This window comes from Pipra filicauda, unplaced genomic scaffold (assembly GCF_003945595.2).
Source record: "Pipra filicauda isolate LSUMZ 115617 unplaced genomic scaffold, ASM394559v2 scaffold293_size922472_pilon, whole genome shotgun sequence".
Lineage (NCBI taxonomy): Eukaryota > Metazoa > Chordata > Aves > Passeriformes > Pipridae > Pipra > Pipra filicauda.
This window is the reverse complement of record NW_024104413.1, coordinates 278,039-293,120: the sequence shown is the minus strand read 5'-3', so window position 1 is coordinate 293,120 and position 15,082 is coordinate 278,039. Positions and strand designations below refer to the sequence as shown.

The 15,082-nt window shown below is 41.7% G+C and overlaps 1 protein-coding gene across 1 annotated transcript; it reads right to left on the bottom strand.

Annotated features, from left to right (window-relative positions):
* Window positions 1-1,572: 1,572 nt before the first annotated feature.
* On the bottom strand, window positions 1,573-9,521 carry TNIP2 (TNFAIP3 interacting protein 2). The gene is made up of 6 exons (XM_027712788.2): window positions 9,037-9,521; window positions 6,800-7,105; window positions 4,888-4,971; window positions 4,084-4,365; window positions 3,591-3,710; window positions 1,573-3,095 (listed from the first exon to the last, which is right to left on the bottom strand). The coding sequence occupies exons 1-6, from the start codon at window positions 9,481-9,483 to the stop codon at window positions 2,814-2,816; spliced, it is 1,521 nt and encodes a 506-aa protein (XP_027568589.2). The 5' UTR covers window positions 9,484-9,521; the 3' UTR covers window positions 1,573-2,813.
* Window positions 9,522-15,082: the final 5,561 nt, after the last annotated feature.

Genomic DNA, 15,082 nt, shown 5'->3' with positions numbered 1-15,082 from the left:
TGTTCTTGCCATTTGACCAAGAAAGACACACTACTTGGGTGACCGTCCAACAGGCAGAGAATACCAGTGTGAGGCCAGAAGGAGCTTTCCTTAATTTAAAGGGTTCAAAAATGCTGGAAACTCATGGCTGCTTTCATTTCAGTGTTGGGGCAGTGGAGCTGACAGGTTTTATGCATTCTAGTGTGAAAGTTGAGGAATGTGATTTGTGAATGTAGGTCATGGTGGCAGTTGCTGGGGATGCCTTGGTGTGTGCGCTTTGCCTGGTGAGGAGGGGGCAAGTAAAGACTTTCTAGTGTTTCTTCAAGAGATCTACCATGCAATTTGGCAAAGCACTGCATAACAGACAGCTTTTCTTAGGAGCAATAGTTTATGCCCTATCATCTGAAGCAAACATTTGCATGTTAGACATTGGTAGTTCTTCACAGTGTAACTGTTTTCTTGGTTAAGCCAAAACAAGAAAGAAATAGTTAAGGCTTTTTACCAGCCAGAAAAAAAAAAACAACCCTCAGTAGAAAATGATAAAGTAAAACAGCTCTGAAGGGAGGTAACTTTGTACAGAAAACCAACAGATCTGTCCTAGATTTTTGCCCCAGGTACTCAAATTCCAGTCATCATTTATTGCAGCATTTATTGCTTTAGGTGGTAGCTGTAATCTGTGCTTGATCTATAACTTCACTTGTTTGTGTTTGTTGGTCCAGTGTTGTCCTTGCTGTTGGTATATCCAGTTTCCCAGCACTGAAGTGCCCTCCCTTCCCAGGATTAGTATGAAAATAACCTCTGCTTTGACTGGGGACTAATTCACAGAACTTAAATCCAAAAAAATATGTACTCTTATTTTCTTTGTACTGCAGATTCTTGTCTCTAATTCTTGCATCTATTTCTCATAGTTGTAGGTCAGTCTGTCCAACTCTACCCACAAGGATTAACGTGAGTGGAAACCTATAGGAGACTTGAGCTTCTGATGTATATTAAAGCAGTCATCATCTCTGCAATTAAAAACAGACACTGCCAAGATTTAACTTGCTTTACTGTTGATTTTGTTTTTTAACTGAATCAATAAAAAAATCAAGTCCCTATTCTGCTGTATCAATCACTGGCAATATCATATTGATGTATACTGAAGCTGTAAACCAGGCTTGTTTAATGAGACCAGTCAGAAAAAGTAAGATTAGTTTATGCCACAGGAAGTTTAATCATGTTTCTCAGCTTATATTCTGTGGGCTGCATCTGATCTCTTAGGACCTTAAAAGGCAATGTAAAAATGGTCACTAAAAAAAGGAAAAAATAAAAATTTCTGCATGTTTGTACATGTGTTGGTCAAAACAAGCTAGTAATCAATTACAGATTTGCAAGCAGTTGTAGATTAGATTAATAATAACCATTGCATGCAGCATGCAAGTGCAATGGCCCAGCCATCTTTTTTGGTATTATCCCACCTAAGGCAACAGTGGCATAAACCACTGTCTTCCTTTAGGGCTCCAACTGGATCCTGAAAAGGAAATATCCAGAAAAATACCCACAATGCTCCTAAAGTATAGAACAGGGAACAAAGCAAAGCAGAAGACAGGACTGTTTTCTTTAATTATGAAGTGTCATGGTTGCAGCAGGCCTTTACTTTGTATCCCATCCTTAACCCCAACTCTTGCACAGTGAGAAACACCTGGAGCCAAGGCTGGGAAAAACTGTGGCGCTCTTATGTCTGTAAACTTTAATTTCAGATACTTCTTCTCAAAGCAGTCCCCTGCTATTTGTTGAAGTTCTCTCCAGTGCAGACAAGAAGAAATTTAAGGCAGCGTTGGCATAGTCATAGATGTGTGGCAAGGTAGGGCATTAAATGTGTTCCTTTGCCTCTGAAAGGTCATTCTTCTGCTCAGAGGTGATTTTTTTTTCAACATATTTGAAAATAGTCTGAGAAGCTGGTTATCACTGAAGTAATGAAATAAGTCATATCTGAAGCAGTGACATTTAATTAGCACTTAGTATAGCCACTGGGACTATTTCACATTTAAATACTTACAGTGAAAGGGAGATTTTCAACCTCCTTACTAATGTAGTAAAGCAACTGCACGATCACTTTTATTATAAAAATAATCCTTAGGTAAAATAGGAATATAATCAATAATTACACAAATACACATTTACAAATCTGTAAAATAGTTACTTATGGCACAGAAAATATAAATATCCCTGTACCTTGTCTCTGTGCAAAAAGACAGGCTAGTTTTAGTCAATAACCAGCCCTTTAATGGTTTTTTTTCTCTTCTGATTTCAGTTAAACACAAGGATTTTCAGATGATACGTCTGAAAGTTCAGCATCAATAGACCAGAAAATACTTTCGCTTTTAATCCAGATAAAGCACAGTAAGATTTTTCCTATCTTTTGTCAAAATGTTCCTCCCTGTTCTTCAGCCTGCATTTTTGGAAGAAGAGGAAAATTTCAAGTTCAGTAACTTTTTTCACAAGCTGTCAGACTGCAGTAGAGAATTAGACCCAAATACAAATCAAGCTGCACTCTGAAGCTGAACTACCACCGTAGGTTTCAGTTTAGTTGTAGTAGAATTTGCATTATGCTTGCCTTCTTCTTTGTAGCTGTCAAAAATAATTTTTCAGAAAAACACTTTGCTTTCTCTTGAGGCCTTTCATACAGTCCAAGAGAAGGTGAAATTAAGCAAGAGGTAGATATTGTTCATTCTCCTAATTCCCAAGAGCTCTCCATTTGAATTACTCTTGTTTAGGACTGTAGGAGATATGTATAGAGCCAAGTTTTATGTCTATAAAGTAGTGATTGACTTACACCCCCTCATGTCCCGTGGTCACTGACAACATTCAGCAACGTGCTTGAGGAATTCATCACTGAGTTCATCCCTGAAAAACCTCATGCAATGAGGGCATCTGAGTTCACCCTGTGCCCTGCCTTCGGATCCCGAGTTTCCATTGTCCGCAGGAGGAGAAGCTTGTTCAGACTGTGAAGGTGTTCTTCTCGTGCCTGTTTGGCCTGGGCTGTTGCCCTGTAGATGTTCCACATTCGTCTGTAGGTACAGATGATTTTGTTTACCAGCGTGAACTCTGAAATGACTACTTGTGTCTCTTGAGTCCTAGAAAGAGAAAGAAGAGCTCTTGAAAATGATGCAGTAAAAAGATATTCTTTAACAGGTGATATTTTATCACCTTTATCTGAAACACTGCTCAAGTATTTATCAGATATTTGTAAATAAATTATTAATCAGGTTTTGCAGTGTTCTTAATATAGTTATAAAGAAGGTTTGTAGAAATATCAGAACACAGCCAGCATGCTACTTTAAAAATGCCACTGTTACAAGAGTCACAGCTGTCCTCTTCATTCCAAGAATTCACCCTTACTATGTTGATCCAAAAATAGGAAGGAAAATAGACTGGAAAGGGATATTACATCTGTACTGGGAAGCATCTACTAGAACTGACTATGAAATAATGTAAGGTTTTGACAGCTGCACTGAGCTGAAATGGTTTTAGAAGTACTAAAATTTTTTTAAAATACATTTAAAAGTATATTTTAATCTAGAATACTGTTGACATGCTTTAGTTGAAAAAGTAGCATGCTGCTTTCTTACCTGTCTTCTTGCTAGCTGGTGTTGCAAACATGCAACTTCTGCCTGAAGTTCTTGTATTTTGCTCTGTGCTCGTTCTCTGTCTGATCTCTCCGATGTGAAATCGTCTTTATAAACGAGGACCTGAAAAAGAATTATTATGTTAATATTTGTTAAGTTAGAGCATTTGTGGATGAGACTGAAAAGCTGAGGCTGTGATTCCTTTGTTACTTATTCCCAGAATCTCAACATTATCTTCTCTATCATATCTGTACTTCACAGGTACTTGTATTTCTTTTACAGTCTTTCATATTTTGTATTAAGGCCAGGAGAACCACATGCAGTTGTTTTAAGTAGCAAGTTTCCTTTAAATCCGTGTTGTTAAGTGTCTGTATAGCCAAATGTGGAAAGACAAGTGGCAAATGTCCAAAAAATAAATTCATTTTTTCCCCTTGAACTTCAGTGGTCTGGGAAGAAACTAGGAATTCCTATTTCTAGGAAAAAGAAATTTAATGACCTGTTGCTCCAGCATTTGTATGCGCTCGTTATCTCCTTCGCTAGCCTTCTTCATGTCTTCTAGTTCTCTCTTTGTTTTCATGCATTCATTCATTTTTTCTTCCAGGAGCTTGTTTAGCCGGAATATCTCCTTGTGCATCAGGTCAGAATTAGTTTGTGCTGAAGTCAGGCCGTGCTGCTGCTCCAGTTGTGCCTTCATGTCTTTCAGCTGCACGTGGAGTCGCTTCACATACTCATCCCTACTCGCATCGTATTTCTGCCATTTTGCATTCAGATCTTCCACCTGAAAGTTTAACCAGGAGAGACATGAAGAACAGGAAGACAAAAACTTCGAAGCTTTCACAAACTGTCTTTGTGTGCAGGACCAAAATTCTCTAAAAGATAATCTAACATGCTGACCCGACCACTGAGTGTGGATAAACCACTGTGCAGGAGAGCAGGAGTTACCACGCTGTAAGGCAGACTCTTCACAGGCAGCCTTTCCCCTCTCCCAGTCCAAAGGGACAGTATTAAATAATGTGGAATGGAAGGGGCTGGTGGTCACCCTGGTCCTAGTGCTGTTCTCCTGGAGTGCAATACTGATGCATGGAAGGAACACGAAAATCTTCTGCACTGTATTTTTAACAACAAAACCCCAATATGTTAAAAATAACGTAAGAAGTTGTTCTTGGCTAAGGGAACAAAAACTATGTTGAAAGGACTAAGAAGAATTGCCTTACATTTAATTAGATTAACCAGGCCTCGTCCCAAATTTACTGTAATTCAAAATAATTGATCAACTCTTAAACAAAATGAAAGTACTCACGTGAGCCACTTTTTGTTTTAACATCCTGTTTTCATCTTGTAGGTTGCAGATAAGAGCTTGAAGTGAAGTTTCATTGTCTAAAACCTGTAATTTGCAGATAAGGTAAGTGTTACTTGGACATAAAAATCCCAGATGCTATTTGGCTATGCTGTTAAACTGGAAGTAACCTTTTTCTTTAAATTCCTCTAAAACTATTTGCTATCAATGAAATAATGATCTATTTATTTCTATATAGTGTGTTTCTAAATATTAATAGTATAGCCTACAGCTTTTATTATTAATAAGTAAAGCAAAACTGTACTAAGGTTTTTACCACTTGGTTCTGCTTTTAAATAGACCTGGTGACAACAGAGCTTAGCAGGTTACAAAAACTCCTTGGAAAACCACTTGTCTGGAGGGGCAGAATGCATGACAAAGGCAGAGATATGCCTTCATCTTGCTTTGTTTTACTGTCAATTTTGGCCAGTACTAGGAAGAAATTACTGAGGGGGAAAAAACCCTGCTTGCTAAATAATTGACTAAAATGATACCTCTTTTTTATAGTTGTGACATCTGCTTAAAAAAACCCCGGTGTACATGAGTAATATAGAACACTTTTGTGCAAAATTCCCTAGAATCAGCTAGTAGTGGCATCTGAAATTTCTCCTCTTCAACAGGGAAGTCCCCGCTGTACAAGGTTAGCTACTTATTACATATATCAAAGTCAATCAAGTTTCCTGTCTATCAATTACATGTAAAATACGTGTAAATTTTCCTCAAAAATACCAAATGTTTCGAGTCCTTTACAAAGTCCTTTTTTCTTGTATCTACTCAACCTCTAACTACTTCTTACAGGTAACTTTAACATGAGTAAGTTTTCTTTGGAAACACTGCTGGGAAGTTTTACAGAGTAGACATGAGCACGTCAGCACAGATAAGTGGTCATGTGAAAAAAAGCAGTACCAACACAGAGGAGAAAGAACATGAGACAGAATTATTCTTTTCTGTGAGAACTGGCTGTAGCACCCTACTTAATACTCTGACCAGTTATTTGAGGCAGCACTGCTAATGTTATTTCCTTGTGGTGTTATAATGAATTACCTAAAGACTCTAAGCCATCAGGACTTCTGGAGCAACAGAACAACAGGATCTGCCTCTACCTTACACTGAAAAGCTTCAGCTGAGGTGATGATGTGGCAAAGCCAGAGAGCCATTAGCAAAGTACACCAAAATCCAGGTGTTGGTTCTCCACAGTAGTGTTTCTGCCACTGTCCTATTGTGAAGCGTTTTTTCTAAACATCTCTCCTGGAGAGAAACATGGCCTTGCAGTGGGATGCCAGGGGGAATCCCAGAGCCAAAAAAAACCCAAAAAAAGGTAAGACACCTTGACTCATTCTTCCCTAACCAACTTTCTGTAGGTCTGTACTACATGTGCAAAGCCAAATCCTGATCTGAGAAAACCACGTGCTCTAGAGTTCTTAATATAAATACTACTTTGAAATATCTCTACTTTGTTTTGTGATTTTGATACTTAAATAGGCAATCAGGAGAGATCACCTTCAAAAACACAGCACCATCTAGTGCTGCACAGAAGCACAGGGTGGCATAAGAAAGGTACTATCTCCTATATATGGAGAGAAGAATTGTAGTTGTGGAATTGCTGAGGTCGAAGGAACCTCTCAAGTTCTTCTTCTCCCCAAAAAAAGCATCCAATGATGAGATGAAATAGCCAAAGATAAAGTGATAGCTGCTTCCGTCCTAAACTTTTGGTACTTGGAATTATTTAGAGCTTGCCAGGGTAGTCTTTACACCCTACATGAGATTGTTCAAAGGGATGTACCTCACCGTTCCTCAGTTACAACTATCGTATTGTAATTAACACCGCAGAAGCTAATAAGACTTTAAAGACACTTAGTAGTAGCTATAAGAATACCTGATTAGATCTTTCAGTAGGTATCTGGTCATCTGAATTCCTCTTCTCTTTTCTTTGCTTCTCTTCTAGACACTTAGCCAGATGTTGACACATTTCTGCTGTGGATGCTAATTTGCGTTGAAGTTGGTGAGTTTCATCGGTGAGTGAACGGCACAAAACATCACTGGTGGCTTGAGCCTTCTCCTTCTCTGCCAAGGTCTTCTGCAGTCGTAAGATTTCTCTCTCCTTTTCATATGGAGGTTGATTTATCATCTGCTGTATCTCTCCATTTTTCTCCTCTAGCTGCTGATTCAACTTCTGTACTTCCTAAACAGAAGGGGGAGGGGAAGTTACTTAAAAGCAAAGTAAACTCAAAAGCCAAAATATGTCTAAGACTGAATTCCCTGTTGCAACTATACGAGTACTTTCTAGTCTGTAAAATGGAGGAACAAGAAACAAAGTATTTTAAAAGGAGTAACTATGAAGACTGAGAAATGCTTACAGGTCCTGCACTCTAAATTACCAGATAGAGATTTTCCTCAAAAAAAAAAAAAGTGGAACTGTAAAGTCATCTTATCAAAACCCAATGCAGTGCATTCACTGCCTGGCACTGTCACAAGGATAAAGCAGAGGTAGCACACAGGGCAACTTTCCCCACCTAAGAAAGGGTGGGAACAGTAAGGTAAGGACAAGCAAACAAAATCTGTGGGGCAGCAATGGCTCTAGTTTGGCCATAGCTGACTCTCCAAGATAGGTGAGGGGGTCTGACACACCCTTAGGAAACAACCCTGTATCTTGTTGCTGCATATTCTTGTTGGTTTGGAAGCTCTGCATCCACACTGCATTAAGGTAACACCTCTGCAGGTGTTTTGAGAAGGAAGAGGTTTGCTTGCTGACTGGGGCAAACCACCTGTAGTTCCATGCACCTGAAATACACCAGTCCTGACTTTGTCAAAAAACTTGTGCTCTATACCCTCAAGAAGTAGGAGATGCTGGTAACAGAAACCTCAGCAGCGCTGCTCCTCCAGAACCAAGGATGCCCTGGATGCCAGCACAGACCGTGACACAGCTACAAACTTGACTCTACCATTCCAGTTATTATTTTCAGTGTCAGTTATTTCAGTGTTCTGATTGGGCATAAAATTTTATTCTTTCAAGAAATAAATCTTAACGTCTAACACAGAGAAATAGCACTTGTTCTTATTACTGACATTTAAATTCTTTAGCCCCATGCTAAATGCTAAAGATATTCAGCATCAGCCTTCAAAATATGTTCAGATACCACGGGTTTGTCATCTGTCTGCAAAGTGTCAATAAGATCATCTCTTATAACAAATTTCCAAGCATGAAGTTTTTAAAATGTATTTTAGGTGAGTGTCATATATGGAAAATGTTTTGTATAAGCATTAGGTCAAGAGAGTGCTTATGACAAAAATACTCATTTCCATTTTGAGTACTGTTTCTCAGTTTGGAAATTACTTCATGCAGCTTCATCTGGAAACAAATGCTTTAAAATTCTTTTGAGTATTTCAGACTGGACACAGGAAAGTCTTAATGACAGTAACCAAAACAGCACTTGTGGTGGATGGGAGGGATTCAGTTTGGAGACTTTTTTTGTGTCAAAAAAGATACTGATTTCCCTGTCTATTTTCTCACAATCCAAACTTGTCAGACGATACTTCTCCAAGTTTAAAAATGCTGCCTTTATGTCAATATATAAGAGCACTTTAAGAAAAAAAACAAACTACACTTTAATGGTGGCACATCTTAGAAAACTGTTGCATCTGATAATGATTTTCAGTAATTAGTCTACTATAAGTAATATGGAATTCCAAATTCAGGCGGGGGTTTTTACTATTTTTCTTTTTTTCCTTATGAAAACAGTTGCATGAAGATTTATAACGCCACGCTAAGTCTTTGTTTTAGGATTTTACGGTTTTGAACTTAACGCTAAATGGAAGCCACTGTCGGACGCAGAGGGCTGAGTTGCTTTGGAGCAAGTCCTATAAAAGGCACCAGCATCGCTAGGCGAGGGTGCAAACACTCCCCGTGTGTCTGTGCTCCTGAGCCGCGCCGGGCGCGTCCCTTGCGCGCCCCCAGCTGTTCCCATCACCCGAGCGGGCAGTCCGGGAGCAGAATCCCCGCATCCTGCGCTCCGCACCACCGCTGCTGCGCTTAAACCCCTCACTTTCTAGAGAGCCGCGCGGCGATGCCGCCGCCGCTCCCGCGGAGCCCCTCCCTGCGCTCCAAAGCTTTACCTGGCTCAGCGCTTCCACCCTCCGCGCCGAGAGCCGCTCGCTGTCCCGGAGCTGTTCCCGGGCCTGTCCCAGCTGCTCCAGCAGGCTCTCCACCAGCGAGCGGGCCGGCTCCGCGCCCGCCGCCGCCTCTCCCGGCGCCGGGGGCTGCGGCTGCCGGGCCAGGCTGCCCCGCAGCTCCCGGATCGTCGCCTCCTTGGCCGCCAGCTGCAGCTGGAGGTGCTTCAGCTGCTGCGCGGACTCGTGGTACAGGGTGCAGAGCGCGTTGTACCGAGGCACTTTGTTCTTCAGGCTCCTGTTCTCCCGGTGCAGCTTCTCCAGCGTCTCCTCCACCTGCCTGAAGCGGGCTACGAAGGGGTCTGTGCTGCCGCCCTCGCTTACCGAGCACATGGCCGGGACAGGTCCCTTCTCCTCCTTCTCCAGGGCGAGCAGTAACCCGGACAGGTGCATAAAATCCCGAAGCAGAGCAGGGCCCTACCAGCAGCTTCTCCACTCTTCCGCCTTCCCCGCCGCAGGAGGCGCGGCCGCTCCCCTTTAAGGGCTCGGCCGGGCCGGGGCGGGGCCGCTCCGCCCCCGGGAGAGCCCCGGGCGGGCACGGAGCCCTTTCCCCGGCCGCCAGCCCGGGATTCGGCCCCGGGGGCAGCGTCAGGCGGGGAACCCCGGCAGGGCCGAACGGGAGAACAGGCAGTGGGGGCGGGGGGAGAAACCTGGGGGCGAGGGAGGAGCCCCGGGGCGAGCGGGAGGCTCCGAGGGGACGGGGGAAGTCCGGGCTGAGGGGGGAAAGAGGGGAGGCGGCGGCAGGAGGGGCGCTGGGCGGGGAGCGGGGCCGCGGAGGGGAAGCGGGGGGTCCCGGCGGGGCGAGGGTCCCTCGGGGAGCTGGAGGACGGGGCCGGCTCCGCCTTGCGAAAGCCCCGGAGCGCGGCGTCCTCCCGGCGCCGCTGCGGGAATTCCCGGCTCGGGACGGGACTTTCCCCGCCGGCGGCGGCCCCGGGCCGGGCCCCTCGCCCCGCTCCGCCTCCCGGGACCGGCCGCGATGGAGCACCTGCATCCCACCCTGGCCCTGCCGCCGGATCCTGAGGCAGCAGCGGGAGAAAAAACGCCCGGGAAATGCTCTGTGTGTGTTGTACCTGCACCGGTGGCAGGGGGGTGGCTCCGGACCCAGAGCAGCACATCTCTCCTCAAAAGCCGCGTGCCTGTGCAGATTTGGAGGAGCATCTTTCTTAGGAAAGGCCTCGGAGAGATCAAAATCTTCTGGACATCAAAATTCATGTCATTAGCCAGTGTTTGTATGCTCAGGATGAGCTGATGAGAACAAAACCAACTCCCTGACACTGAACAAACAGGTGCCCACCGGCTGTCCCTGCGGGGGATAACTTTTTTTATTGGCAGCGTAGAGACAGAACTTGTTAATCAATAGTGTTGCTGTTAGAGAGGTCACGCTGGTGTGGTGTTTCTCATAGGAGGATGGGGAGTACAGTAAGCTGGACTGAGAGTATATTTTGGATTGGTTTAGTTATGTCCATGTTACTATTCTGGTGGAACAGCATGGCAGGAAAAAGCCTTAAACTAGTATGAAAACAAAGCCTAGATTACATTTGGTTATTGCTTGTAATAATATTAATTGTATGCATATGTATGCGTGTGCATAAGAATGTGTACAACATGGAGCTCTGTGTGTGCACACAGCCTTATTGCACAAGGTTCAGCACAACCACAGGAGATGTTTCTGGACCAAGAAGCCCAACTGTCCAATAGAGAGCAAGTGAAAATCACCACATGCAACTGGTAGAGGGGGCAAAAAGAGAAGACTGTAGTTGATGTGATAGAGAGTAGCCACCTGTGTTAGGTGTCAGGGTAAAAAGATACAGCAATGAAAAATTTGTGTGGAAGAATTTACAGGAATGGGAAGGTGAAGAAAGGAGAAGTTGGTGAATTTCAGAGTTGAGACAGTTGCGCTGGTGATGGAGCAAAAGTCTCATGGTACTGGTGCATATGAAATACAAGACAGAATATTTCAGCCTCTCATGAAGACCATGGGTGCAGATTCAAATGAGATAAGTTGCAATCAAGTACAGGGAAAACTTTTAAGGGTAATCAAACATTGAAGTGCTTTGAGCGGGAGTTAGGGCAACAGACCTCCTGAGGTTCCTCCCAACCTGAATTATTCTGTGATTCAATTAAGCTTTTTTGAGGTGGAAAGTCACTATTTTGTCATCTTAATTATGCTAGAAAGTTATTCAAAATATTACAAGTGATAGATTCAAAATAGTCCATTAGCTTAGCTATTTCTGAAAATATAACTAAATTTTATGTGCATAGAAGATCCTGTATGGCAGAAAAGGGTAAAACACTTGTCTGTGGTACAGGTCTCTGGCATATCTGCCATTTCATCTAATAAATAATGTAAATAACCCATGATTAAGGACAGTGAAAAATCTGTGTGGGAGTTGAGGCAATACAATTTTTGACTTTTTACTTGTTCAGAGTTATATTCTACAACCTTAAGACACTGATTTTGCTGTGAAGAAAGTAAAGTTCCTGCTTTAAAATACCTGCACTTTACAGTTTTCATGTACAGTAGTAGGAAAAGGGAAAAAACTGTAGTGTTACATTTTCATTATTGTCTTACAGTCAGAGCTAAGTGAAAAATCTGGAGCAAGATTGCTTTTGCTGACTGTCAAAATATTTTGTAGAAACGCATGATGAAGCCCTGTAAATGGAGAAACATTTGGTTTCCTGCCAATCCAAATAGCAAACTACAAGTAAACTCGGCAATCCCGTGCTTGCAGCTGGGGCAGTGATATCCTTACACCGAGCATCACGGAATTTAGTGAGCTACCAAACAGAAGCCTTTATAATACAGTTACGTTTGTAGCATTGTATCAGTGTATTAAAATCAAGCTTTGCATCCCAGTACTGAAAACTTGGCATGAATAATGCTTTGGATAAAACCAGCAGTCCCCTGAGGAAAACACCGCTGACTTCAGGGAAATTTGACCTGCGTAAGTCTTGAGTAAGAAACTGATCCCATATGTCCTCGGGAATGCCCATAGATGACTGTTTCCTTTTGTCAGTTCTGAAATGCGGAGGAATTCCTGGGAATTTAGTAAAAGAAGCTGGTGCCAAAGAATGAGTCACATCTTAAGACATGTTTCGTAGTGTACCTGGCTTTTCCTGGATTGCCTCTCGTGTGCTGTTCGCCCAGTTTGCTGATAAACAGCAGGCTTGGGGGTGCTTTTCTTTTTTTTTTCCTTTTGGACAATCATGAAGGCTTATTAAGTACAGTAATTCTGGTCAGCAAATAACTGCATAAACAACAGGTATGCTCTGCACGACTTCATATAAGAAAAAAAAAGTTTGTTTTCTGTACCCTACTGGTCTCAACGTGAAATACAAGGTGAAGTTCACTTTAACTCTTTCTCAGTATAGGATGTAACAGGATATTAAACTTAAGTGGGAAAAATTTAACCTAATATTTTGTTAAAGAAATCTTAACAAAGCTGTTTTGAATAAGTAATTCTATGCACGTCACAACTTATTATATTGTGTGAGTCACGTCATACAGTATATGAATGAAAGTGTTTAGATATTGCCTAGAAACAAAAAGGAGGTGAAGCAGATCTTAGGAAACCAGGAAGGAAGAATGGTGAACAGTATAGTTAGATTAGATAAGTGTGCATAGATGTAGATATATTTAAAATCTCATTTTAAAGCATGAGTTATTTGTAGAGCTGAAAAGAATAATTCCTCTGAATGTAGTAGTTCTATCTCTGTAACATTAGTGCAAATTGTGAGTCTTTATATCTAAAAGTGTAATTCTCTGTGGAACAAGGCTGTGCAACATATTGTGGGGGTCTGTCATTTTCTAAATAGTGACATCTGCTCAATTTGTAAGAAACTATATTTTTTACTTATGAACTCCAGATGTTCAACCAATCAAGCTGTGGTTTACCCTGTGGTCTTGTCACCACTAGTTGTCCTGGAGAGTAAGTCATGACATAATGACACGTATGAAGTGTTACATGTCTTTGAGCTCTTTTACCTAAGCAGAACTGATTACAAAGTAGTGAGTGATCCTCTGGCTGCTGTAGGCTGAAAAAAGCAATAACAGTTCACATTTCCTTTGCTGTTGATTGTGCAGTGCAAAAGGGAAAAAAATAATATGTAATGAAATAATCTGATATACTCACTGCTACGTGAGATGCCTGCCTGAGAGCTCAACGTGTGTCCAAAAATCTGATTTTCCTGCAGAGCAATGAGTGTTGATGCTTCTGTGACTCATAGATTAACAATAATTACGAGCTGCAGGTGTGTTTACACTTCTTACATGGGAAAGGCTAAACATCCTTTACCTATATTATCCTGTTGGATGTTCTGGTGATGCAGTGTTCTACAGTTGGAATGACAAACTCAGTGAGAGGTTAGCTGGAGGGCTTTCAGGATTCCCAAAACTCGATGAACTCATTGCTATGATTTACGTATGCAGCCATCTCTCATACGGAGGCTCTGACTTGGATCACAGCATTCCTTTTTTAGTCTTGTTTTCTGTCTATACACATGAAAATATTTAGTGTAGTTAGGGGAAATAGATTGGGATTTATTTATTTCTAATGTAAGTTTTTCCACACTTTTTTTTTTTTTGGGTACAGTTTGAACTTTGGAGGATGTCAATACCAAATCTGACGCACAGGGCAGATTCCCAGGATCCATGTTCTTAATCACAGTAAGGCTGAAATAACTGGAATGAAGAGCCATGACATTGATCAGCTCCAAAGCAGTCCTTGTGCTTTTCCCTAAGAATTGGTGCTTTCACATTTATATGGCCTAAGGTGATTCAGTCTCATCCTTATAGGTGCTGGTAGATAAGCTGGATATGTGCTTGTATGGATCTCTCACAAGTCTCTTGACCCATTCGTGTCTGTATGTCCAAGCAACAGGTTTCTGTTATGCCTTGTTTCTCCTCAGCACTTTGGATCTTTGCTGCAGTTCACCTTTCTGTGCAGGCTCACAGGTACTTATATATCCCCTCTGTGTGTTCAGCCATTTCAGGCCCTGCTTTAGTTTCTCATGGATATTACTTTTTGCAGTTTCTCTTCTGTTTGCCTGTGGCACAATAGTACCAATTCACAGGGTCTGACCTTGCAAAGTGGAATTCATTTCAGTTGCTATTGCTGCCTCTTGATCCGAGAAGTTCAAGCAGTGTGCTCAGTCCTTTAGGAAAGTCTGTCTTGATGTCACTGATTTTTGAGCTGTGATTCTATTTACAGGAATGTACAAAGCCCTCTGTTGAACGTGTTACCAACTGCTTGAGGCCATTTCCATACTCACAGGCTTAGACAGCCACTACTCCTACTAAGAGGCAAGTTCTATGAGCTTGTACTGTATAAAACTTTGAGGTTTGCCCATTATTTATTTATTTATTTATTTATTTATTTATTTATTTATTTATTATTTTCTCTATTTATTCCTGGTGAGCAGTGCAGGATACGCTGGCTTGTAGATGTCATAGAACATTTTTTTCCTAAATCTGACGTTTTGAAATGCTGCAGACAAATCGTATTCTGAGTTGTAGGAAAAACTCCCCTAATGCTTAACATACAATCCATATTACTGATTTTTTTGGGTTTCAGTATATTGATTGGATTTTCTGCCTTGGTTAATATAAAGTATCTGAGCTTTCTGGTTGCTGTTATTCATCTTTCCTCAAAGGCCAAGCAGTTTTAAAGTAATTTGAGGGGGAAAAATAAAATTAAGAAGTATGACTCATTTGAGTGGGAAAAGTAAAATTATTAAGCATGACTAAATGCTAGGAATTCACTTGCAAGACTGGAAACAAACCAAATTGTTTGTGGATTTGTTTGATATATTAGTGTTGTGTAATTAAACTTCCTAAAGCAGTGTCCATGGTGTCTGTCATCCAGACTACTCATTCTAACTAGAAAAAATCAGTTTACACATTTCTGATCTTTAGCTTTTCTGACCTAGAGAGCAAATGGACCACTAGAGTTTGGTTAGATAAATTTCTGATTTATATGTTTTATTTTCAACG

What these genes read in the sequence shown, in the direction of transcription:
- TNIP2 (XM_027712788.2), bottom strand. Translation starts at nt 9,483, where the DNA reads ATGCACCTGTCCGGGTTACTGCTCGCCCTGGAGAAGGAGGAGAAGGGA. An exon ending in CTACTGAAAGATCTAATCAG is followed by an intron (nt 4,972 to 6,799) that starts GTATTCTTATAG and finishes TGCAAATTACAG; the next exon opens with GTTTTAGACAATGAAACTTC. An exon ending in TAAAACAAAAAGTGGCTCAC is followed by an intron (nt 4,366 to 4,887) that starts GTGAGTACTTTC and finishes TTAAACTTTCAG; the next exon opens with GTGGAAGATCTGAATGCAAA.